The sequence below is a fragment of the Poecilia reticulata genome, chromosome 14 (assembly GCF_904066995.2).
Source record: "Poecilia reticulata chromosome 14, P_reticulata-male-v2, whole genome shotgun sequence".
Taxonomy (NCBI): Eukaryota; Metazoa; Chordata; class Actinopteri; order Cyprinodontiformes; family Poeciliidae; genus Poecilia; species Poecilia reticulata.
The window spans coordinates 857,501-885,489 of record NC_088843.1 but is presented as its reverse complement, the minus strand read 5'-3'; the positions used below and the strand labels follow the sequence as shown (position 1 = coordinate 885,489).

General features: G+C 43.3%; 1 protein-coding gene across 2 annotated transcripts in view; it reads left to right on the top strand.

Annotated features, from left to right (window-relative positions):
* jade2 (jade family PHD finger 2) overlaps positions 1 to 27,989 on the top strand; it is a 141,287-nt gene that overhangs the window by 36,338 nt on the left and 76,960 nt on the right. For both annotated transcript variants that reach the window (XM_008401940.3, XM_081615561.1), the window contains exon 4: positions 12,694 to 12,851. In XM_008401940.3, the coding sequence (XP_008400162.1) occupies positions 12,694 to 12,851 (158 nt within the window). The remainder of the gene's footprint in view (positions 1 to 12,693; positions 12,852 to 27,989) is intronic.

Sequence of the window (27,989 nt, the reverse complement as noted above, 5' to 3'; positions counted from 1 at the left end):
AAGGAGCACCAGGAAATCTTTTTCACATTCATATCAAGTCCTTTATTTGTAGAAGCGTCAAGCTGGTGTGGGGTGTTGATGTGACTGATTCATGTCAGCTAGAGACGTTGCTGCATAATAACGCACACACTGCCTCCACTTTTGCTTTTGCGTATCTTTCCTCCCTCTCATCCATCAGGAGACGGTTGGTTTTGTTCCTGAGCGAAAGGTTCCTCCGGGCTTGTGTGCTCTGAGCTCTGCAGGGTGCCTGATCTGCAGCAGTCGCACAAAGAACAATCTGTACAATCTGCCATCTGAAATATGTCTGATGCCATTTATAGGGAGAAGCAGAAAAACATCTTCTGATTGACACATCAGTGTTCGCTCATCGGGGGGCGCTGTCTAAATATCTGGGGAATGGCGTGCCGTGGTTCCGATGTTTTGATCCTTTTGCTTCCTCTTGACCGAAGTTTTGTAAGTAACCATTCGGGGTCTGAAGGTGCAAACATTTGAAAGTGGCTTGCTTCATCCAGCGTTATGATTTCCTAATCGAGATGTTTGTGTCTTAAAAAGTTTTACATTAATCTGAGCTGTTTCCTAGGTCAATGGTCTATTCAAAACACGTTCATTATATTTGTTACACTGAATTATTCTTAGATGATGAGATTTCAGTCTGAGCTCCTTTCAGATTGACATTTTTTAGGGTCTCTGTCACTTTAAATCCAAACAAGCTGCTGCTGACCACGCCCCCAACTCAACCTTTACGCTCACACCTGAAAATGGCTGCAAACGCATGCACAGTTTCCCAACCGTGCATCTTTGAAAAGCATTAGTTTAGCCTCCTGCACAACCAACCAGAATGCAGCAAGTGGTTTCTGGAGGATGAGTCAAAAACCAAACTCTTGTCTTTTCCAGCAGCCATTGTACGCCGCATACAGCGGGAAAGCCAGCTGGAGATCAGCTAGGGTTGCTAGCAGTGGCGGAGCTAGACTTTTAAAGTTGGGGGGGCCAAGGGGGGGCCAGGACTACCTCTGGGGGGGCAAAATTTTAAATGTGTGTGTGCACATATAAATAATTTTAAAAAATAACCAAACTGAATATTTGGTTATTTTTTAAGCCCCTCTGTCATTTGACATGTTATAATTAACAGCTTTGACTGGAGCACATGGAGACATGATGGACTTTAGCATAGAGTTCATCGCAGAGGAAACTAAAATCAATCAAATAAAAGATCCTTTCTGAATATCATCTTATGGACTGAACTAAATGTCTTTCTGACCGAGAGCTGACAGCGTGTTGAAGAGTTATGGACTCCTTGGTTAGGAAGCTCTGATTGGACAGGTAATTTGACGGGTAACAATATTTCGGGTTGGACCAGAATTATTTGCCTGATGGAGGTTCGGCTTCTAATGACTTTACATTTAATGAGTTTGGAGCAAACAGAGAAAACCTAAAGAGAATGTGATCTACTTATTGTAGTTTAAGTAGAGGAATAGCAGCTGATTGTTGAGAGAGGAAAGAAATTAAAGTGCAGATCCGTTAGAAACAAGCGCAGAGCGCTGGCTCTGCGTTTGAGCTCATTATTAATCAGACTAAGAACAATATCAGTCGGAGAATCATCTCTGATCTGGACGCTTTAACGGACCAGAGGCTTTGGAGAGTCCAGCGCAGCTGATCCGCTTCTGCTGGTTTTTCTCCCGCTGAGGGATCAGGAACCGATCAGAGTTCTGCCGTCTTCTAATCACGTCATTTCATGAAATGTTACCTGATTTCAAAAACGTTCCAACAGAGAAATAATAAATGTTTCGTTTGATGACTACAAATTGGAAATAAAATTATTTTTTTCTTTGACGGACAACGAAAAAAACTGTAGCGCAACCTCTGCTCCAAACTAGAACATTGTCGGCCCTCTTCGGATTTTTCTCTTTTTGCGGAGGATCAATAAATAACTTATTGGTGTTTTACCATCCCCACTAGGTATGAAGCGCTTTAGCCTTTGAGTTGAACCACAGCAGCAACTGAAACACCCAGGAGAAGAATATCAGCTTGTTATGAGTATAAAGGAGGCTGGTATCACGCCTGATAAAAATCTATTTATTTATGTCACATGGACTTATATCAAGTTTTATACATTTTCTTTTGATATATTTATTATTGTTTTTCTTCTTTAGATATTAGGTTGGCTTAGAATGATTCCAAATAATGTACAGGAATAACCTGGTGCTGTTACATGTCAATCATCTGGGGGGGCCAATCAGATGACAGGGGGGGCACTGGCCCCCCTGGCCCCCCCTCTGGCTCCGCCACTGGTTGCTAGGTAACGGGCTGGCTTCATTGCGGTTGCTAGGTAACTGGTGAAACTCTAAGTACAACATTCATCTTCGCCACTGGATAACTGCTGTTAAATTGAAGTTATCTGGTGTATTTGGTGCACTGAACCAAGTAGGTGGATTAATAAATTAGAATAATCTCTTAATCTTTCAAATTCTCTTCAAACCAACAGTTAGAAATTTTGCTTTAAGAAACTTTCCTGAGTAAAGCAGGTGGTGGAGTGAGTAAAGAAGACAAACATTAAACTTCTGGACTGGCCCAAATTTCAGCCCATTTGAAAATGTATTAACTATTCAGAAAAGCTGCATCTGCCATTCTGTTCTGTGTTGTGAAAGTTTGTGTGAAAATGGCCAAAAAAAGGAAACTATTATGGTACAAAGTAAAAGGCGTTCTGGGTGACCATCAGGAAACACTGAACGTACTTCCTTTCTCTCTTGCATTGATCTGTCCTTTTCTCTTCCATCTCATTCTTTCTGTTTAACCCCATGGAGGCGTCAATTGAACCAAATCCTCTCTGTCGAATAGCCAGAAGTCAATTTATGGAAGAGAATTGCTTTTGAAAAGAACCGGAAAACTCACAGACCAAAGCATCGCTGCTATTTGTGCATGTAGTGATGCACCTATTTGTCATTTCATGACTGGACTTTCAGCTTGATCATTATAAGCATTTTACAGCTGTATAAACACAAAAAGCTCAAAGAGTCATAAACATTTAATCATTTTTCAAAACGTTTTACTTGCATAAGAAAAAAACAAACAAGACATTTGAGTTTTTCACTTTTTTTACTACAATCTTTATGTAGTTTGGCATCATCAGAAAAGAAACGCTAAGGAATAAACCAAACCATGAATCCACTCAGAATCAGCTAATATGTAGCAGACTGATGGATAAATCCCCAACACATCCAAAGTCAACCAACTGAGTGGACTACCATGTCACCCACTCACCCGAAAACACCCAACGACTTGTTCACCAACCAACGCCCACCCAGAGACAACTAACCAGCTCATGAATAAGCCTCCCAATCCAAACAAAGACAAGCAATCACAAGCAACTGGCTGACCAACCAATCAAATCTCAACAGCCATTAGAGCCCAGAAACAACCAACCAGCTCACCGACCAGCAAGACACAACCAGCCCACTAGCCAAGGAAACGATTGACTGACCAACCAATCGAAAGTCCCCCATCCACCCAGAGTTACCCATGAACGACAAAGTCCCTAACCCACTCAGAAACGGCCAACAAGTTCCTGACCAAGCATTCTCCCACTCATCCTTAGATGACAGATCAGCTGACTGACCAACTCTCTGTTCAACAACTGACCAGCCTCCTGCCTCCACCCTGAGCAACCAGCCAATCAACAAATGTCAACCCCTCTATTCCTTAAGGCCTTATAGTCGGTATAAATGTAACGTGTCCTGAACTGATTTGTGCCTCGGCAGAAGACTTATGACCAAAATGCCTCTGAAGGGAAGAAAACTAGAATTCATTGAAATCTTCCCAATTTCCTTTCGTATGTTAACCACACTAAAACCTCACTCACCTCAGAATTTTAAATTGCACAGAATTGGATGTGCACTTAAAAAATGAAAGCTGAAGCCTATAATTTACTGAATACATTACATAGTGAGAGCGATGATGGATTCCCATCTTTGTGCATGTTTGAAATCTCTGAGTCACTGGACTAATGCACTGATCTCTCCGTCTCGTTCACACACACAAGCACAGCCCTTCCCCTCTCTTTCTGACACGTTTTCATCAAGCCCTTTCTTTCCTTCGTCCTTTTCTCACTCCTGATCACCCACTCAACACTCACACACATACATGCACACACTTCTTCCTGCGTCCTGTGGCCCTTCCAAGCAGCCAATCATTAGAGCCCGTGCTGTGATGTGGCTGCTAAAATTATCCTCTTCTCTCTGTGAGCTGACATCTGCCATGACGCACTGTGGAGAGCCAGGTAGCCATGATGCCCAGAGGAGAAAACAAATCTTTCCTTTTTCTTGCTCTTCCGGTTCTGTAATTCCTCTTTTGCTATTCTAATTTCTTTTAATTGTGCTTTCTCACTCCATTTTTACTGTTTGATCCCTTTCTGCCTCAGATTTCTCTTCTTGGCAGAAGGTATACTTGTGCAGTTTCATTCTTACTTACAGTCCATAAAAACTGAAATGCCCTAGATACTCAGATAAAAAAACAGATATTGACCAAACTGCTGTACCTTGAGAAACAAGTAAGTTGGGTCTGTGTGATCACAGTTGGAAGACAGTCATATACCTTCATTTCCAGACAACTCAATCCTGCATGTTTTACAGAAAAACACTTAAAAAGATCAAAATGTTTCACATTAACTCAGCCCATAAACCGAAAGCCAACAAGAGACAACAGACCATCGGACAAACTCCTACTCCCCACTAGAGAGATCCAACAGAGTGAATGAGAAACCCGCTGATGCTCCTAGAGGCAACCAGCCAACTGACCAAACAAGACAACCAACAACCAACCAACTGACCAAACAAGACAACCAACAACCAACCAACTGACCAAATAAGACAACCAACAACCAACCAACTGACCAAATAAGACAACCAACTGACCAAACAAGACAACCAACAACCAACCAACTTACCAAACAAGACAACCAACAACCAACCAACTGACCAAATAAGACAACCAACAACCAACCAACTGACCAAATAAGACAACCAACAACCAACCAACCAACTGACCAAACAAGACAAACAAACAACCAACCAACTGACCAAACAAGACAACCAACCAACCAACTGACCAAACAAGACAACCAACAACCAACCAACTGACCAAACAAGACAACCAACAACCAACCAACTGACCAAACAAGACAACCAACAACCAACCAACTGACCAAACAAGACAACCAACCAACCAACTGACCAAACAAGACAACCAACAACCAACCAACTGACCAAACAAGACAACCAACAACCAGCCAACTGACCAAACAAGACAACCAACAACCAACCAACTGACCAAACAAGACAACCAACAACCAACCAACTGACCAAACAAGACAACCAACAACCAGCCAACTGACCAAACAAGACAACCAACAACCAACCAACTGACCAAACAAGACAACCAACCAACTGACCAAACAAGACAACCAACCAACTGACCAAACAAGACAACCAACAACCAACCAACTGACCAAACAAGACAACCAACAACCAGCCAACTGACCAAACAAGACAACCAACAACCAACCAACTGACCAAACAAGACAACCAACAACCAACCAACTGACCAAACAAGACAACCAACAACCAGCCAACTGACCAAACAAGACAACCAACAACCAACCAACTGACCAAACAAGACAACCAACAACCAACCAACTGACCAAACAAGACAACCAACAACCAGCCAACTGACCAAACAAGACAACCAACAACCAACCAACTGACCAAACAAGACAACCAGCAACTAATCAACTGACCAAATAAGACAACCAACAACCAACCAACCAACTGACCAAACAAGACAACCAACAACCAACCAACTGACCAAACAAGACAACCAACAACCAGCCAACTGACCAAACAAGACAACCAACAACCAACCAACTGACCAAACAAGACAACCAACAACCAACCAACTGACCAAACAAGACAACCAACAACCAACCAACTGACCAAACAAGACAACCAACAAACAAACAACCAACAACCAACCAACTGACCAAACAAGACAACCAACCAACCAACTGACCAAACAAGACAACCAACAACCAACCAACTGACCAAACAAGACAACCAACAACCAACCAACTGACCAAACAAGACAACCAACCAACCAACTGACCAAACAAGACAACCAACAACCAACCAACTGACCAAACAAGACAACCAACAACCAGCCAACTGACCAAACAAGACAACCAACAACCAACCAACTGACCAAACAAGACAACCAACAACCAACCAACTGACCAAACAAGACAACCAACAACCAACCAACTGACCAAACAAGACAACCAACAACCAACCAACTGACCAAACAAGACAACCAACAACCAGCCAACTGACCAAACAAGACAACCAACAACCAACCAACTGACCAAACAAGACAACCAACCAACTGACCAAACAAGACAACCAACAATCAGCCAACTGACCAAACAAGACAACCAACAACCAACCAACTGACCAAACAAGACAACCAACAACCAGCCAACTGACCAAACAAGACAACCAACAACCAACCAACTGACCAAACAAGACAACCAACAACCAACCAACTGACCAAACAAGACAACCAACAACCAGCCAACTGACCAAACAAGACAACCAACAACCAACCAACTGACCAAACAAGACAACCAACAACCAACCAACTGACCAAACAAGACAACCAACAACCAGCCAACTGACCAAACAAGACAACCAACAACCAACCAACTGACCAAACAAGACAACCAGCAACTAATCAACTGACCAAATAAGACAACCAACAACCAACCAACCAACTGACCAAACAAGACAACCAACAACCAACCAACTGACCAAACAAGACAACCAACAACCAACCAACCGACCAAACAAGACAACCAACAACCAACCAACAGACCAAACAAGACAACCAACAACCAACCAACTGACCAAACAAGACAACCAACAACCAACCAACGACCAACAAGACAACCAACAACCAACCAACTGACCAAACAAGACAACCAACAACCAACCAACTGACCAAACAAGACAACCAACAACCAACCAACTGACCAAACAAGACAACCAACAACCAACCAACTGACCAAACAAGACAACCAACAACCAACCAACTGACCAAACAAGACAACCAACAACCAACCAACTGACCAAACAAGACAACCAACAACCAACCAACTGACCAAACAAGACAACCAACAACCAACCAACTGACCAAACAAGACAACCAACAACCAACCAACTGACCAAACAAGACAACCAACAACCAGCCAACTGACCAAACAAGACAACCAACCAACCAACTGATCAAAACTTTTGTTGAAAATGTTTGCTTTTTGTGTTTTTGTCCCTTGTTCTTTATTAGTTCTATTTTAAATGCACCTTATCACTGGACAGTCTGCAGAGTAATAACAGCAGGAGTGACAGAGAAGCATCACGTTTCTCTCTGTGTCAGGATTCTCATCCCTCTTAAAGCCAAACATGAACCAGCCTGTTTTCAGGATAAACTATTGTGCGCTGTCTTTTGGCCTTTGAAAGCATTTAAAGTGCAATCGCTGCGCTTTAAGGAAACTGACTCAGCAGCACCATAATAAGGTCTATTTAGTGGGTGGACCTGTGTAGTGTGTCTCTGCTTGTGTATACATATAAATGCTTACATTTCTTTCTCTGTGTGTGTGTTTTATCCAGTTCAGTTCCTTGTATCGGTGTGTATTTGCCTCCTTTTGTTACTGTGTGTGTACACATTAGTATGTGTGTGTGCTGTCTTTATTTGGATGCGTGTTTCCGGGTTTTAAATGTCAGTTTTCAGCTGTCATCCTCTGTGGTTTCTGTTCTGCTCAGTGCAGGAGGAAGTGGAGAGTGCTAATTTATCACTGCCTTGCTGATGTTGAGCGATACGAGTCAGGCCACGTAATAAGACGAGACAGGTAGTCGGCCGCATGCAGCGTAAAAACCAGCTGAGTCAGGGGTTCAGCAGTGGTCAAGGTGAGATCTGTGCATGGAACGTTTCAGTTCTCAGATTTCTTCCCCTTAAAAATGAAATAAAACGAACAGTGGAGATCCAAGTCATAAAAACAATATTGAATTTAAACAGATTTCAGTAAAACTGTTAGCACAGTTATGTTTTTGTGCAGGTGGTTGAGTTGTAAAATTAAACTCAAGCCTATTTGTTAGCATGAAGATTGCAGATTTAACATTGGTGAAAATCCATGGTGCACCAGGGAATCAAAAGCATTTTGGAAGGCAAAGTTTTTTTATGTTAATTCAGATTATATGCAAATTGTGTAAAATAAACTAAATGGAAAAGATGACATGAAATTAATTTCTAAGACTCAGTTTATATTTGTTTCTGCATTTTCTAAAATGATGCACAGGATGTTTACTGGCTGGTTTACTGTTTACTGGCTACCTCATGGTAGTCAGTTGGACTCGGTTTGATTAGAAACCAGAACTCCATTATCTGTGGTTCTGAGTCAGACCAACCTGTTCCCCTCCTGGCCTGTGGGGGCGCTGCACCAAGAACCACTGAAGGAAACGACACAAAAACCTCTGAAGACGCTGAGAGCAACTTCCTTCTTCACCAGATGGAAACAAGATGGAGGATTTTAGAGGTTGGAGGATTTCTCTTTAGGCTAAAGACCAGGAGCCATTTCTGCTGCTAGCGCTAGGCTAGCATGTTAGCTTTGGTTGGATTTACCCAGAATGCCCTGCGCTGTAGTCCACTTCCTGCTTCGTTCTGCTTGCTGTTCACATCTGCGTTCAGAGTTCACTTCAACCAAACCGTAGCCGAGGTTTTTAGGTGTGCCTACCTTTGCTTTTTTGTCCTCATCGGTCTGATTTCGCATTCACACCTTCACAAGCAAACTGGACTAAAGTTGGACTAAAATGGACTAAGCTGAGCTGGTGCACCGATAGAGGCATGTAAGTTGCTTCTTCACCCTTGATTTTGAGAAGCTCCTGTGATTCTTATGAAAGTAATGTGAATTTATTGGAGGATAACATTGTTAGATCTAACCTTACATTTTTGGGAAGCTAATATTTCTTTGAAAAGTATTATGAAGCACCAAGTGATATAACAGCAAACAGATGAAATAGTTGCATAATTAAGTAAATATTCTGTTGGGAATCCGCTGTTCCTTTCCATCTTTTGTTGGATTTGGAAAATCCACTTGGCATTTTTATCCGCTCTTTGCGATTTGTAAAAATTTGGAAGACTGCAAGGAAATGGCAAAATTGAATTGCACGTCTGCAGCGCAGTTATTATGTTTGATCGATGTGGAAAAATGTTTCAAGCTGCAAATAAATCAAGTGATGGATGGAGAACGAAATGCACTTGTGAAGTAATTACCGACAGAGTTTCCATTGTTCCCCTCAGCCTCATTACGCAACAGTCTCTGTCCACCAGCAGAAAGCAGCCAGAAACGACATTCGTTGCCTCATGACTCCTCATCAGTTCCTCAGTGACAATAAAGATGCCAAATGTATTTCTTTGTTTTGGTCTTTGCGTGGAACACAGACGTTAACTCACTCTGCAGAAGATAAACAAGTTGGAGAAATCAAATCAGCTCCGGCAGATTTTTTCCCCCTGATTTGTTTTGTGGAGGAAAGTGTTTCTGTTTTTATGTATTATTGTGTAAAATAAGCTCATTTTAACACAACCTCCTGTCTCCTGAGGGAGGACGGCGTCTAAGTGTTTGTCTGTAGAAAATGAGTTGGGACAGATGAACAGGGTGTGCAGGGGAGGCTGGGAGAGGGCAGAACATAAAACTGCAGGAGCTTGTAATAGAGTTTCCTAGACATTAATTAGCTGCAGCCATTCCTGTACAAACACACAGTAATAAAACTGATATACTGACGTCCCGTTCTTTTTTCCTCCGCTGCTCTCCTTGTTTCACATTACTCCGTTGTTTTTCCCCTCTCTCCATCTATTTTAGATTTTATGTTTTCTCATCACTTACTGTCTCCTCTAGTCTTTATTTCCTTTTCTTTCTCTCCACTGGAGAGCAAAATATGAAAGCAGCAGCATAAAGATGGATAGAGAAAGAGAGAGATGAGGGAGGAGCCGGTCGCCCCGAGCCTTTATCTGTTCTGCTTGTTTTGCTGAAGAGGAAAGAAAAGATCCATTACAGCCTCGGTTTTACGTCTAACATGCACTCAGACGCAGAAAATCCTGCAGCGGAGCAGCAACGCCATCAGTGGCAGGCCTGTCGGCTGGAACAGGTTCTGCAGCTGAACACACACTCGCAGTCACACACACCACTTCTCTCTGGGTTTTATTATTTGTTTGTGTTGGCCTGGCCATCAGCAGAGGCAGCCATGCTGGTTTTACATTAAGGCCTTTCATACACTGTGACTCATCTTTCACTTCTTGCTGCACTTAAATCATCATCCCTGGCTTCTCCACTGGTGGCTTTTCAGCCAGTGAGCGGCTGGACGGACAGACAGACAGACAGACAGACAGACAGACAGACAGACAGACAGACAGACAGACAGACAGACGCTGTTATTCTGATCACTGGACGCGTCACTAACAGCCGACTGCTGAAAATGATGTTGCAAAGGAAGGAAAGTGGGTAAAATCTGACATTTTGGGAGTATTTCCTGTAGATGATGAGAACTGAAGTTGTTTTCATTAAAAGTAATTGCATAATAGTTGTAAATAAATCCTTAAGAGCATTTTGGGTCTCAAATGCTTCCAGAAAAGCCATTTTCCTGTCAGTAAGTTAAAAGTTTTTTGGTGTCTGGAAAATGAGCCGTTACAGAAACTTCCTGATTGTTACACCATTACGCATCACCGTTACCTAGCAACCACAGCAAAGCTTTGCTCGTCACCTAGCAACCCAATCAGAGCTCTAGCCCGTTACCTAGCAACTCCAGTTGATCTCCAGCATTTGGACAGCTGGTTTCCCTGCTGTACAATGGCTGCTGGAAAACACTAGAGTTTAGTTGTTGACTCATCATCCAGAAAGCGCTGGCTGCATTCTGGTTGGTTGTGCAGGGGGCTCCACTAATGCTTGTTGTATAATTGAGCCTCTGTTTGCAGCCATTTTCATGTGTGAGTGTAAACGTTGGGGGTGTGGCCAGCAGCTTATCTGGATTTAAAGTGACAGAGACCCTAAAACAGGCAGAACTGATTATCTAGGAGTGATTTTATGGAAAAAATGTAATGAACATGTTTTGTTTAGGCCATATCTATCCTAACCTGCACCAGGAAGCATCATAGGTCACCTCGTAACACTGGAGCCTCTTTGTTGTTGCTATCTTGTCTAATTTGTTCCTCCTTCTTGATCTGACATCAAACTGAAGATAAGTGGATGGACTGAAGTCAGAGATTCAGAGGATAGTTTGAAGAGGCACAACACATAAAATGATGAGGAGGATCAGCAGTCATTGTGTTGTTGCTGCTTGTTGGTAGCGTGTTGGAGTTTCCCTTCGCTTCATGGCTGATGGTGTCGCTGCTGCAGGTCGGAGCGAAGAGGCTCGGTGTGAGAACAGCCACTGCCCAGCTCTCAGAAACACCTGGTTTGTTTCAGGAAACCTCCTACATGCAGGATTTAAATGCGTCTGAATTTACATCTGCTTTGTTTGCGTTGACCTTTAAAGGCCTTTAGGTTAATGCCAACACTTTACTGCAATGATTGCCTTTAATACTTCCTCCTCCGTCCTTTTTCCTCTCAGTATGTCGGTGCCTGCTTCTGTTTTTGCTCCATCGGTGCAGATAACCACATATTTATCGGTATTATCTCACAATTAACAGAAAACACAACCACCTCTCGTTACTAATCGTTGCAAACTAAAACAAATATGGTTTTATTCATTATTTAGATTAATTGATTCACTTCAATGTTTCAAATGTAGCAAATGAAGGAAAAAGATATTTATTAGAAACAGTCAGTCATTATGGAGCCGGTAGTTTGGTTCACTTTCCCTTAGCTAACGGTTTAAACTGTCCATATTTATCACTTCCAGATATTTCCATGAATTTTGAAATGAAGGTTTCTGAATGTTGAGTCAACAACAAAACTCTTGTTGTTTCCAGCAGCCATTGTACAGGGCATACAGCAGGAAAACCAGCTGACCAAAGGGTTGCTGTTTTCAGTGGAGGTAACATTGAGAAGCAAAATAAAATGCATCACTTCAGAGCCGTAAGTTTGAGCTGTCAGGAAGCTTCAGGCTCACATGCGAACCGTTCCAGCTCTCACATGCTGCTTGTCTGTTTGTGTTGGACTGACTGTTGCATTTGGACCAAGACGAAGAGTTCTGTCTGCTTACAGTTACGCTGTACACAGTTTTTGTTGATTTTATTTCAAATGGAAAATAAAAACTGATCCAGATGGATTTCTTCTGGAGATACGAAGCTGTTGAAGGGAAAATCTGCATCATTTCCAAGCTCTTATGTGGAAAGTCTGGACTTTATCAGAGGAAAGAAGACAACAGGAATTGCAATAGTTGGTTGTTTTGGTTGAAATAAATATTTTTAGGGGCAGTTTGAAGTTAAACATGTCCAAATTTTGGGTTGCAAACTAAGAAATCTTTGTGTTTTTTCCTTTCCTGCTCATTACCGAAAGTAAAAAAGTGATTTAATGTCATCACCAGAGTAAAAACCTTTCTGCTCGTGGATTTGTGTTTTTTGTTACGTCAGTCAGCAGCATTTCCCCGTCTCTCCCTCCAGGTGTTTCGGACAGACTTCATCACGGCCATGAAGCTGCCGGACTCGGCCCAGCTCGGCCCAGACGACTTCTACGTTCTGTCCGACCCGTGGAGACAGGAGTGGGAGAAGGGGGTTCAGGTCCCAGCCAACCTGGAGGCCATCCCAGAACCCGTGGTCAGGTAGGATCTGATCGGTACCAGAGCGTTTGAAGGGCTCCAGGTTGTTGGGTTATTTACTCTGAGGTGACCTAAAAGCTTTACACGGTCAAACCAACCAAACCATGTGAGCAGCCTGTTCCCCTCCTGGCCTGTGGGGGCGCTGCAGGAAATGACATGAAAACCTCTGAAGACACTGAGAGCAACTTCCTTCTTCACCAGATGGAGACAAGATGGAGGATTTTAGCGGTTGGAGGATTTCTCTTTAGGCTAAAGACCAGGAGACTTTTCTGCTGCTAGCGCTAGGCTAGCACGTTAGCTTTCGTTTTATTTACCCAGAATGCCCTGCGCTATAGTCCACTTCCTGCTTTTGGAGCGGTCTCCGGTCCGCTTGGCGTTCACATTCAAACCGAACCAGAGATCACTTCAACTGAACCCAGACCGAGGCTTGGAGGACCAGAGGTCAGAGGTCAGAGGTCGGTTAGCGTTCACACAAAACCAAACCGGATTTTCTAGACAAATGGACTGGAGTTGGATTAAAACAGACGAAACAGGATTGGTGTGAATGCACCTTTAATCCCACTTCCTGTTTAAGCCTTGTTTCATTTGGGTGGAATTACCAAACACGCAGAAATGGCACTGATCAGAATCACAACTTGTAATATTGTGACTGGTACATGAGGGGAAGCAGGTTTGGACTCTCACGCGCCGTGAATCAGGCAGATACAGATGTTAAGGTGGCTGGCAGATGTGCCAACCGCTTGGCAGAGGAAGGCAGACCTTCCAGATCTCCCAGCAGCTGCTCCACATACCCATGTGGTTTCTCTCCGGCATTCGAGGAACTAATGAAAATGCTCAGACTAGCCGGTAATGCTTGTAGCACCGAGAGGCCACACACTCAGATTCAGCTCTGGGAAGACGGAATACCTAATGAACTTCCCAGAGAGATTCAGCTGAAAGTTTCATTATTTTTACCGTCTGAAGACATGCAGGGTGGATTATGGCAGCATCTGTAAAACCTTTTCTATTTCATGGCCCTTACTGTTAGCCAGCTGCAGGCAGCTGGAGTTGGTTTTTCTCTGCGGGTTAAAAATGTAGGTGCAAAAATCAACTCCAAGCTGCTGATTATACTGAATTTTAACGTTTTGAAACAACTTTAAATGCTTGTTTTATCCTTTTAAGAATGATTTGTGTCATTTATGAATAGGTCTGTCACCGCAGCAGATATTGCAATAAACGATAATATTGTTTTGAGGCCATTTTCAAATAATATAATGATAATAATGGCATAATAATAATAATAATAATAATGCCAGAACACATTCTCAGCGATAATAAACATCTAATGAGCATTTAACTCTGGAGCTGTAATACATTTTAAATATCCTAAATAAACACAACAAGTAAAATGAATTATGAAATCTCTAAAATCAAAATTATCCTTAAAAAAGATAAAGCACAAAACTGAAGACTTTTATCATCCAGTTTTTGGTTGAATGAGAGAAACGGCAAATTACTCTCAATGGAAATTATTGAGTTTGTTTTAATTGTATTAAGTTTTAATTCCTTGATTTCAATACAAAGTTCCAGATTATTTCAGATATAACATGAGGAAAGTGTTTTGGGTGAAATAAGTCTGTTAGCAGACGTAACAGAAGCTGGTAGAGAAAAGCATGACATGGATCTGATTTCTGATGAAACGATGAGGGACTGAACTCAACCTGGTCATCCTGACAAACCCAGTTAGTTTTTCCTCCTCTGTTCATTAAATCATTACTAATCTACTGAACAAATACAAACACTTTTGTTTCTGGCCACAAGACTTTACTTTTAAAGTGATGACCAATATTTCTACAGGTTGTTCTCGGGAGGCGGATAACTGGGAAACAAAACCAGAAATGTTTACTGCAGATTACAAATATTTAAAATGAATTAATTCAGGGATTAGTTTGAGAAAACCTCTGGATGATGATCTGCTGTGCGAAAAATGATCAGCTAATTGGTCTTCAAACCGTTTTTATTCATGTTTTCTTCATAAATTCAGCTAAATAAAACCGGTTGGGATAAATTGTTTTTTTGTGATACGCTGCTATCAACAGTGTCTATTTTATTTAAGGTGTAATAAAACACAAGATGTTGAATAAACATCTTTTCTTCCAGAACCATCTGTTTTGCTTAAATTGCTGTCATGTTGTTCCACCATCTGGGCCAGAGGAATAAATATGGAATATGGTTTTAGTGCTTTACAGGTTTATGTGAAAATAGAAACAAAGTTCGGAGAAATATTTGGACTCTGGACCGTCGACTGTTTGTGGTTCAGTATTCTCTGATTCACCTGTTTTTATTTATGTTGAATAAAACTACAAATTATTCATAGAAAATCCACCTATCGCCTGATTACGCTTTTCCTCTTTGTTCCTTATGTCGGAGTTTTATTTTGAAATTAAGAGCGTAATGTTTAGATTGCTAAAGCTAAAATGCTTCTGCCGTCAGATAGCCTGACCATCTGGGGCTGAAAGGTTAGCACTCCTAAATCTGGAGTTAGGATGCAGCTCCTCTGGCATCTGACTTTACCAGAGTAAATCTTCACCAGTGCAGACTGAGCACTTGCATAGCGTAACATGAGATCAACTGGAGTTGTTTTGAGTATTGGTGCTAAGGTACAGTCCAAGTAAACTGTTTCAATCTTAGGGTTCATTGACACCCGCCCAGTTCGCTTGGTGAGGTGTGAACATTAACCGACCTCTGACCTCTGGACCTCCAAACCTCAGTCTGGGTTCGGTTGAAGTGAACTCTGGTTGGTTTGAATGTGAACGCCAAGCGGACCAGAGACCGCTCCAAAAACAAGAAGTGGACTACAGTGCAGGGCATTCTGGGTAAATCCAACCAAAGCTAACGTGCTAGCCTAGCGCTAGCAGCAGAAATGGCTCCTGGTCTTTAGCCTAGAGATAAATCCTCCAACCGCTAAAATCCTCCATCTTGTTTCCATCTGGTGAAACAGGAAGTTGCTCTCAGTGTCTTCAGAGGTTTTTGTGTCGTTTCCTTCAGTGGTTCTTGGTGCAGCGCCCCCACAGGCCAGGAGGGGAACAGGTTGGTTTGACTCAGCAGAGAGGAAAAGAACCACATGGCTCAAATGTTTCCGTTTTGGTTTCTAATCAAACTGACTCTGCTGGACTCTGAGGTGTGAAAACATCCTTAGATGCTTAAAGACACATAATTCACTGAAATCCATGTATTCAAAGCTGCAGGCGGCTGAGCAGTTCTTTGTGCATCTCATCCTGTTCTTCCTCTCCACCTCTTCATCCCTCGTCCCTCATTTTAGTTGTGCTGGAGGCGCTGACACATTTCTCTGTTTCTATTTTTTTTGAGTAATGACATAATCTCTAAAAATTGTGGAAGAGGAAAAGAGCTCCGGGCTCCGTCTGTCTTTGACACAATCGTTCACATTTCTCCATATTTGGTTCCATATCTTGGTTATTGAGAGGCTTTGAATGTGAAACGCTGTTTTACTTTTTCTGCATGATTCATTGAGAGAAGAAGAGATTCTCTGCTGCCTCTTTGCCCTTCACTGTTCCTGTTTTTTTACCCTTTCCTACACTCTGCCCTTCATCTCCATTTATAATCTCTCCTCTCCCCACTGGCTTCACGTTGCTCTTCCTCGTCTCTCCTCCTCCTCTCTTGCCCATGTTATCACTTTCTCTCCACCTGCACCTTTCCTCCTCTCTGTCTTCCTCTGGATCTTGGTTTTTGTGGGGGCTGAGTGAAAATAATTAGCTGTTGCATAACACTGAACAGGACTGCGCCGGTGATTCGACAGCTTCTGTCTCCAGGGACAACTCTGAACCAGAGATGGAAATAATTACATACACGCATGAGAAGATGTGCCCTTTTTCTTAAAATTAATGGAATCTATCTTGGGGTTTTATTATACATTTCTCCATTTCAGCCCCTGGCAGAGCTGCTGAATGTGTCGGGCTTTGGTCGGCTTGGGTTTTGCACATGGAAAGAATGAAATACAGTAAATAAAATACTGTATTTTTCCTGTAGTGCATGTGTTAAACGGTGAAGTGGAGGATGTTTATGAGGCGTGAAGCTCCCAGCAGGCTGAATTCACCACTTTGTGGTCGACACCAGTGATATATGTTACGGTCAGCATTCTGGCAGCTGGGATCTGATGCAGAACCTGGTTCTGAAAGGCATGTGAGGTATGCAGAACATTTGGGTGAACTGTCTGGGAGCCTCAGTGGAGCGGGGTCAGCGTCACAAAGAGAGGATGCTAGCTTTAGCAAAGCCTTCTGTGAAATAGAGCAGGAGGGAACCTGGTGGGATTCTCACTAAAACCTGGAACTTCTTTCAGAAGAATTTATTTTCTGGGACCTTTTCTGTATGAATGCATTCATAAAAATATTAGGTTTTGTTTAAGCTACTCATGTAATACAGCAGCATCAACTGATCAGAAGAGACTGTTGAACTGTCTTTGTACTGCATATAATTTATGTCATTGTTAGTTTCAAACATTTATTATCTAGAAATATATAACATAGACAAAGTAGAGCAACCACTGAAGGAAACGACCGGGTTGTAGAGTTAATAAGCTCCTAATAACTCAGCAGCACAGACTAAATGGAGCCTGGGGAACGAAGATAGATAGAGCTTGAAAAATGGAAAACTGCAGGATGGTGAAGGTGGAGGATTGTCTAAATGTCATGCATTGCGAAGCTTCAGCTATATTTACAATTGAAAAAGAAAACCTTGACATTTGGAGAATCTCTGGCCGTTTTTCTCCCCCAGTGCTCCTCTTATTCCGTGACTTGAATTGGGTTTATCATTTTAAGGATGCCGTTCATTTCCTGTTGGAAGTGGAGGAGCTGGCTGGGACTGATTGCATTTGTTTTTAGTTCAGACATTTTTAAAGGAGTTAGCTTAATATTAGCCTGGGATTGTTTTCCTGCTGGAACAACAAACCGTCCAAGTTTCAGGTAGTTTTTCGTCACCAATGGTAACATTGTTCAATGCACCATTTTGGTAATGGAGCAGAACCTCAGCATGATGCAGCCACCACCATGCTTAGGTAGTTGGTCCAGTTCTGGGGGATTCGAAAGCATCAACTCCCCGCTGATCAAAAATCTGTTCCATATTCTCAGTCGGGTCAGTTTTCCAAAATCAGAATAAAACTATCAACTGAATCCAGTCAGAATATTCTATGTAAGCGTGCACACCGTGTCCACCGTGGATCACCGTGTCCACTGTGGATCACCGTGTCCACTGTGGATCACCGTGTCCACTGTGAATCACCGTGTCCACCGTGGATCACCGTGTCCACTGTGGATCACCGTGTCCACCGTGGATCACCGTGTCCACCGTGGATCACGTCCGAGTTCTGCACAATATTATCCAGTAAAACTATTGATGATTCTTTGTAAATTCACTTCTATTCACTGGCTTGATAAAGTCAATTTTGTATTTCTACTGAGAATCCGTTGACAGAAAGCCAAACCATGTCGACTATTTAAAAAAGACATTGCAGTTATTGGCATAAGCACAAACTATTCTGTTTCTTCCTCGGAGAAATGACTCAGAAACTCTTCCTGTCTGAAACAAAGACGGTTAACAACACCTGGAACAAATATGACATTTGTTTTTTCCCCTTTCCATGAAACTGATGAAGAAAAATGTGCAGCTAAAGGTCATGACAGAAGCACTGATTCACATCCACTAATCACAAGCATAAAAAACAGAAACGTTCAGGAAAAGGGGAAAAAACGGACGCCTGACAAGTCCCTCAGGACTCTGAACCGCCTGCGCCAGCTGCTGCCTTCACCGTGAATCCTCACTGAACGCCGGCTGCATGTTCGCCCGCTGCATCCGAGCGTGTGCATGTTTCAAAAATAATGGCCTCTGCAGCATCTGGAACAGTCCCAGCGCTACCCTCTAATCTTTCCAAAACAGCTAATAAAGTGACTAAGAGTAGCTTCATCAGCGTCATCATGCACGAGGTCGATGAGTGCACATCAGCTAATAGTTTCCACACACACACACACACACACGCTTGTTTGTTTTCTGACACTCTGGATTCATGTCTAACAGCAGTTAGATGGATGAACAAACATCCAACAGTCTGTTTTGTACATATGTGTGCTGTGTGTTGCTCTGGGATTTGCTGCCTGGATGGACGACCTGCAGACTGAATACTGTAAATATGTGGAGGAGCAGATGGTTTGGATAAACGCTCGGCGTTCAGCGCTTCTTGGATTGATGGTTTAACCGAGCCACAGCAGCGGCTGATTGGAGGTCACACTGCTGGTTTTTGGTTATTGAGTTAGCAGGTGGCTAAAACGTGGGGACAGGATGAAGTCAGCTGCTTTCAAAAACATGTTTGCAGAATTTAAATTATGCAACACAGCAGCACAGCTTGTTCCATTTATTTACTTTCAGGGAAAAGTTTCAGAGTAGCTTCTCAAGTTGTTGAGGATTTGTGGACGATGTCTTTAGATGTGGATGCTTGATTTTTGACTTTCTCAGCTACCATCATTTATTTAACCGGAGGTTCCCAAACTGTGGGGCGCGCCCCCTAGGGGGGGGCGCCGTTCCATTGCAGGGGGGGCGCGGGAAGCCGTCTGGATGAAAAAACAAAACCTCTGAACGCTGTATGCGCTGGGTTTTTACCTTAGAATTGCCAAGTCTTCCCATATCTGTGTCCTCTGCTACTTTTATCAGCAGTTAAAACTGTTTAATCCGTTAACATGTGGTAACCTGTGTTTCCGAGCTGCCTTTAAACGCAACATGAGCGCTACGACGCTGGGTTTACACCTGTGAAGGAGACCTGCTGCTGCTGCTGTGCGGAGATACGCAGGTGTGTTAGAATCATGGCAGCAAACCAGCAAAACGCAAAGAACTTTTCACAGTTTTCCCCCAAACTAACAGACTGTTGAGTGAAGCTGCTGGATGCAGGTAAAGTTAGCTAAAAGATAACTAGCTAATATCAATACATCACCTTAAGCTTAACAAGTAGCCTGTAGGCTACGGATGTTATCTATGCTCAGCTATGTAGATTCATTTTGCCCCCAAACAGTCGATTCCCCCCAGCGTCGTTCAACCAGACAGACATTTCTAATCCATAGGGGCCAGAAAATGTTTGGAAACTGAGTATTAAACAATGTCTGAAAGTGATGCTTAGGAAATATGAAAGAACTGACACTGAACTTAAAGCTGCCTCAGCAGATCAGTCAGATAATAGATCCTCATTAATCAACTTGTTGGTGGTAAAAATTAAGGGTATCCTCATTTATCTGTGCTGATTTCTTTAATTTGGGTTGATCGGCTGACACGTGCAGTGAAGCTGATCTTTTCTGCCTCAGCTAAGGTCCAAAGATCAGCCGCTGTCCTCTGCTCTGCAGTGAGAGGTCAGACCGACACGGCCCATCGGGGCAGGTCCAAACGTTTGGCGTTAACAACAATCACCCCACTGTTGACCAATCAGCAACTTTCCTGCTGTATCAGTTCAGATAAAAAATATTGGTATCGTTTGGTTTAGTAGCTTTTTATGGTTTGCAGATAAAATATTCCCTGGAAAAGTCCAGGTGTTGAACTGGAAACCAGTGAGAAACTAACAAAAGCACAAAGAAAATCTGAAAGTCCTTCAAAATGTCTGGAGAGCTGATGGCTGAGTGTAATTTAATAGACTGGAAGAAAATCTGTCTCCTTGGACGGAAAAATACTGTGAAGACGCGAGGAATGAGCCAAACTCCTGTGCCGTAGTGATAATAAATGCTGACCTCCTGCTGAGTCCAAGCAGAGCTGCTGGACTTCAGCCACTCCAGTGAATAATAGCTTTTAGTGTTTACAAATTCAAATGTTCAAAAAAGTCACAAAGATATGAATTATTTACTTGTTAAGCTCATATGTGAGATAATCTCCTGAGTGTGTGGATGTTTGGTCTGAATATCGGCTGCAGCAGATAAACTGCTGAATAAGGATTTCAGTTCGTCTTGACCCTTGAACTACGACCTTCTGTCCAGGCTTGGATGAAGCTCTGACTGACGTTCTGATGGATTTTGTTTCTATAAAAGCCAGATCCGCCCGCAGCAGCTCGTCTGCGCGATGCAGTGAGGGTCAGTGGGCGTTTCTCCCACCACGAGCCGGTTCGGTTTCTCTGGACTGGTCGGGGCAGCAAACCGACCAAATGTTCTGCTTAAGTACAGCCTGAGGAGCCAAACCGGGTCTGTGTCTGCTTGGTCCCAGAAATAATGACACGTTACGGTGATAAATCGGTTCTGATCCGTTTCATTAGGAAAAGGGTTTAAAGAACCGGCTGCTGGACAAGAGGGAACCGAGTTCCCAGGGTTCATCAGGGTTCATCTGGGTTCATGAGGGTTCATCAGGGTTCATCAGGGTTCATCAGGGTTCATCAGGGTTCATCTGGGTTCATCAGGGTTCATCAGGGTTCATCAGGGTTCATGAGGGTTCATCAGGGTTCATCAGGGTTCATCTGGGTTCATCTGGGTTCATGAGGGTTCATCTGGGTTCATCTGGGTTCATGAGGGTTCATCTGGGTTCATCTGGGTTCATCAGGGTTCATCTGGGTTCATGAGGGTTCATCAGGGTTCATCTGGGTTCATGAGGGTTCATGAGGGTTCATCAGGGTTCATCTGGGTTCATCAGGGTTCATCTGGGTTCATCTGGGTTCATGAGGGTTCATCAGGGTTCATCAGGGTTCATCTGGGTTCATCAGGGTTCATCTGGGTTCATCTGGGTTCATCTGGGTTCATCTGGGTTCATCTGGGTTCATGAGGGTTCATCTGGGTTCATGAGGGTTCATCTGGGTTCATCTGGGTTCATCTGGGTTCATGAGGGTTCATGAGGGTTCATCAGGGTTCATCTGGGTTCATCTGGGTTCATCTGGGTTCATGAGGGTTCATCTGGGTTCATCTGGGTTCATCTGGGTTCATCTGGGTTCATGAGGGTTCATCGGGGTTCATCTGGGTTCATGAGGGTTCATCTGGGTTCATCTGGGTTCATCTGGGTTCATCTGGGTTCATGAGGGTTCATCTGGGTTCATCTGGGTTCATCTGGGTTCATGAGGGTTCATCGGGGTTCATCTGGGTTCATCTGGGTTCATGAGGGTTCATCAGGGTTCATCAGGGTTCATGAGGGTTCATCGGGGTTCATCGGGGTTCATCTGGGTTCATGAGGGTTCATCGGGGTTCATCAGGGTTCATCGGGGTTCATGAGGGTTCATCTGGGTTCATGAGGGTTCATCTGGGTTCATCGGGGTTCATCAGGGTTCATCTGGGTTCATCAGGGTTCATCTGGGTTCATCTGGGTTCATGAGGGTTCATGAGGGTTCATCTGGGTTCATCTGGGTTCATCAGGGTTCATCTGGGTTCATCAGGGTTCATCAGGGTTCATCTGGGTTCATCAGGGTTCATCTGGGTTCATCTGGGTTCATCTGGGTTCATCAGGGTTCATCTGGGTTCATGAGGGTTCATCTGGGTTCATCTGGGTTCATCTGGGTTCATGAGGGTTCATCAGGGTTCATCAGGGTTCATCTGGGTTCATCTGGGTTCATGAGGGTTCATCTGGGTTCATGAGGGTTCATCTGGGTTCATCTGGGTTCATCTGGGTTCATGAGGGTTCATGAGGGTTCATCAGGGTTCATCTGGGTTCATCTGGGTTCATCTGGGTTCATCTGGGTTCATGAGGGTTCATCTGGGTTCATCTGGGTTCATCTGGGTTCATGAGGGTTCATCGGGGTTCATCTGGGTTCATGAGGGTTCATCTGGGTTCATCTGGGTTCATCTGGGTTCATCTGGGTTCATCTGGGTTCATGAGGGTTCATCTGGGTTCATCTGGGTTCATCTGGGTTCATGAGGGTTCATCGGGGTTCATCTGGGTTCATGAGGGTTCATCTGGGTTCATCAGGGTTCATCAGGGTTCATCAGGGTTCATCTGGGTTCATCGGGGTTCATCAGGGTTCATGAGGGTTCATCGGGGTTCATCGGGGTTCATCTGGGTTCATCAGGGTTCATCAGGGTTCATCTGGGTTCATCTGGGTTCATGAGGGTTCATCTGGGTTCATGAGGGTTCATCTGGGTTCATCTGGGTTCATCTGGGTTCATGAGGGTTCATCTGGGTTCATCTGGGTTCATGAGGGTTCATCAGGGTTCATCAGGGTTCATCTGGGTTCATCGGGGTTCATCTGGGTTCATCTGGGTTCATGAGGGTTCATCTGGGTTCATGAGGGTTCATCTGGGTTCATCGGGGTTCATCTGGGTTCATCTGGGTTCATCTGGGTTCATGAGGGTTCATCTGGGTTCATGAGGGTTCATCTGGGTTCATCTGGGTTCATCTGGGTTCATGAGGGTTCATCTGGGTTCATCTGGGTTCATGAGGGTTCATCAGGGTTCATCAGGGTTCATCTGGGTTCATCGGGGTTCATCTGGGTTCATGAGGGTTCATCTGGGTTCATGAGGGTTCATCTGGGTTCATGAGGGTTCATCTGGGTTCATCTGGGTTCATCTGGGTTCATGAGGGTTCATCTGGGTTCATCTGGGTTCATGAGGGTTCATCAGGGTTCATCAGGGTTCATCTGGGTTCATCAGGGTTCATCTGGGTTCATGAGGGTTCATCTGGGTTCATGAGGGTTCATCTGGGTTCATCGGGGTTCATCTGGGTTCATCTGGGTTCATGAGGGTTCATCAGGGTTCATCAGGGTTCATCGGGGTTCATCGGGGTTCATCTGGGTTCATCAGGGTTCATCTGGGTTCATCTGGGTTCATGAGGGTTCATCAGGGTTCATCAGGGTTCATCTGGGTTCATGAGGGTTCATCAGGGTTCATCAGGGTTCATCAGGGTTCATCTGGGTTCATGAGGGTTCATCAGGGTTCATCAGGGTTCATCTGGGTTCATGAGGGTTCATCAGGGTTCATCAGGGTTCATCAGGGTTCATCTGGGTTCATGAGGGTTCATCAGGGTTCATCAGGGTTCATCAGGGTTCATCAGGGTTCATCAGGGTTCATCTGGGTTCATGAGGGTTCATCAGGGTTCATCAGGGTTCATCTGGGTTCATGAGGGTTCATCAGGGTTCATCAGGGTTCATCAGGGTTCATCTGGGTTCATGAGGGTTCATCAGGGTTCATCAGGGTTCATCTGGGTTCATGAGGGTTCATCAGGGTTCATCAGGGTTCATCAGGGTTCATCTGGGTTCATGAGGGTTCATCAGGGTTCATCAGGGTTCATCTGGGTTCATCAGGGTTCATCTGGGTTCATCTGACTCAGAAGTGTCGTTGGGCCAAAACCCAACCTAAAACTAAATAACGCATCCTGACGTCCAGAACTTTATTTTACGATGGTGTCCTGGGATCAACGTGGAAGGAAAAACAATCTGCAGCTTTAATCCTGATTACAAATGAAATGTCTCCAAATGTGTTTCATTTTTGATTTGCTGGTATCTGAACTGCTCTGGATTTAAACTGATAGTTTTTTCTCCTTTTTCAGAAAACATTTACATGGATTCCAACCAAAAGCAAAACCCTAAGAGCATCAAAATGCAGCGGCATGGCTAAAGCAGTGCCGGGCTAACAGGGTTCATCAGTTCTTATTCTTTACCTCATTAATGTTTTCTGCTCATGTTTAAAGTTTAATGGAAACAAAATCAGAACGCCCTAAAAGGGATCCCACCTGGAATCTTGCAGGAAGTGACATTTTCTGGTCAACAAGATGCACAAATGGGTTTTGCAGAGTCTCTGTGAGCCTGAACGATTTCTAGAGGCGTCAACTCCGACCAGCTGCTGAATGGCTGCAGTGTGTCCAGTCCAGAGCCTTTATGTTCTGGAGAACGACCTGACTACTTTGGCTGACCTCTGCAGAGGGACGAAGCCAACTGGACGACTGGTTTTCTTTGTGGCAGCTGACTTTCTAACCGCAGTGGCTGGTTTTGGTGAATGAGTGAATCCCAGCTAAACTCGCTCTCACTCACAGCCTCCGCTGGCTCCAGTTTTACATTTTTACATTTCTTGTGTGTGTTTTGGAGCTGTTGGAAACACTGGAGACTGAAATATGGCAGCTTGTGCCTCCTCCAGAGATGTTGGTTGGTTTTAATGTGTTTAACTTTTATTTGACCAGAGAACTGCAGTCTGGGATCTTACACACAGAAAAGCATTTAAACTCTTGACCAAAGATGATGAATTCGCCTGAGTAGTTGAATAATTTATTGGTTCTTTATTTATTGTTTTGCACCAAAGGCCAAAATGCCCAAGTTTTAAGTATTCAGGGGCCGATATTTCCTTTTTCCCCCAAATAAAAAGTCATTATGATTTTTTTTATTTTTCACCAAAACAGTAAATAAAACATTTGTTTTACGTTTTCCTGAACATTTAGTCACTTAACATTTTAGATTTATTATTTTCTGTTTTTTTTTTAGTTTATTCCCAGTAACAAAATGTGAATTTTCTTCTACAAACGTTGCTGTTTTTAGGATGCGGCGCTGAAGTCGCTAAATGTTTTTATGAGATGAGAAAAGAAAAAAATTGTTGTGTTGTACTTTACATTTTCAGTTTAAGAAGATAAAAACTTTCCACGATAAAAACTAAATTACAAAAAGTGTCGGGAGGCCATGTTCTTGAGTTGCATTCAGGGGGCCACACAAAACCCACCCAAGGACCACAAACGGCCCCTGGCCCACGCTTTTTGCCACAGCCGTGCTTTAATTGCATTGAAGGAGCAGTAAGAGTGTGTGGGCTGTTCTGACTGGATCAGGATGAAACCCAGGAATGAGTCGGAGTTTCTGAGTTTCTGCGTTTCTGTGAAGCGTCGCTGTCTTTTGGCCGTTTGCTCATAAAACCTGCAGCTTCACCCAGCGGCAGCAGTTCCTCTGATCCGGCCGATCAAAGCGGTTTGGATGCTGCACCTTTGGTTCAGCAGCATCTGGACCAATCACCATCTGCCTGCTGCCTCAGTAGAAACGAGCGCGATGGAAAGAAGAGACTCTAGAAATGAAGACTCTTTCTCCTTGCCGTCTGCTGATCTGTCCTGTTTGTGCCAGCAGCCCCAGTTTAATAAAACCAGCATCTACAAACATCAGTTTCTTTGGGGGTCACGCCGTTTTCCTCAGAGGCTTTTTTTCTGCAGCAGCAGTGTATTATTTTTCTGTCACTCCATCTGTCAGTGTGTATCCGTCCAGCTGCATCCTCCGGCTGGTTGTTGGGGGAAACTGTCGGCTTTAACAGCCGCATTAGGGAGCCGCTGCGCTCTGACCGGCCACTTAGACCCAACCGCCTCCAGGAGAGTAAACACTCCTCACGGCGGCTCGTCTCCCACAGGGCTGCAAGGCTGAACAAAAATATCTGATTGATTACGACGGATTGAAGAGGTGGCAGTAGAAGAGACGGCTAGATGCGTTTAAATTCAGTTAGATTGAACGACTATCAGCTGTTTTTACCCAGTTAAACCTGGGAAATATTCAAACAGCTGATGTGATAAAAAATATCACTTCACGCAAGAATCGTGGTTTTCATTTACTGTGATTCAGAATCGATGTAAAATGTCCTGAAATCAACCTGAACAGGGACATATTTGGACATTCAACATAAATTTTTCTTTTTCTTAGCAATAAGTTAATGTTTTATAGTGTATGGAAAATGACCCGTATCAAAAACGTCGGGAATGCAGCATCAGAAATCAGCAGGCGTTTTCTCATAAAACCTGCTTGTTGCCTAGCAACCCCAGCTGATCTCCAGCGTTTGGTCAGCTGGTTTTCCCGCTGCATGTGCTGTACATACAGAAACCACTTGCTGCATTCTGGTTGGTTGTGCAGGAGGCTCCACTAATGCTTTTCAAAGATGCACGGCTGTACAATTGCTCATCTGTTTGCAGTCATTTTCAGCTGTGAGTGTACATGTTGAGTTGTTGGGCAAAATCCTTGACTTCACAAAGCAGACAGGAGTAGATACAGCAGAAATCCTTCAAATAATAAAAATGGATTTTTAATCAAATAGTAAAAGATTTCCAGCTCAGTCAGCAGACTGAGTAAAGCTGCAGAGTTTTAAACCTCTTTATGCAGCACAGCAAAGCCAGACTGAAACCAGAGCAAGACGCATTCAAGGTCAGAGCATCTGAAAGTGCCTCTAATACTTTACAGAGCAAACACAATAAGCTCTAACATTAATAAAACAATGCTGGATCAGGGAGTTTATTCCTCCTCATAAACACTGAATTATCTCTCCACAGCAAACCGCGGCTCCATCTGGAGGCTTGGAAAGCTTTTCGCTCTCTGGATGGTCGTGGCCTGAAGGTTGCAGCATGTAGGGGGTAAATGGAGCTCAGAAACAGGGCAACGATTTACCTGCAGTTACAGCCAGGCTGCACACAGCAAAACGCCTGAAACACCAAACAGAAATCATCCGATTGGCTGCAAACTCTCAACGTTTCCCCTCTCAGTGGATCATCCGTGTGGAGATTAAAGCAAACCGTTGAAATGAGTTAAATGTCAGGTTCTGCTGTGATTCAGAGGTATTATTAAAAACAATCCTACAAACTAATGAGATGCACCAAAAAACTGGCTGTTTGCCAGAATAAAATGTTTTTGTCGGAGCAAAAAGTCCAAAGTTTTTCAGGCGGATTGTTGCCATGTTGGAGCTGAGCTGGTTGTTTTTAGAAACAGGAGTTTTAAAAATGAAGCAAAGCAAAAGAAAACATCTTAAAACATGTCTGCGTTTTATTCAGGCTGCAATAGAGTGAGAGAGAGCAAGACTTTGATCGGTTTTTTATCCATTTCACCTTTCAGTCTATTGAAAACCGATGAAGTTAAATCTGTAAACAACATTTCCCTCTAGAACTGGAAGATATGTTGATAAACAATAAAACAACAAAAACCATAAATAAAACGGATTATTTGTCTCTGTAAGCAAAAGGAGCTCGTTTTAATTTATTTGCCTTTAATCGGTTGTGTTGCAACAGGCTTCATAAGAAAGATTCATAAGAAAGCTAAAAAACAATTTAATTCTGTTTTATGTCATTTTTAAATAGAAATTTGAATCTAAATCTTTCAGTTGTTGACATGGAGAAACATTTTCTGCTTTAAGTGATAAAACTCAACTTTTAATGTTAAAAAACTCCAACATTCAGCAAAATTCACCTAAAAATAACCAAGATGCAGGAATGTGT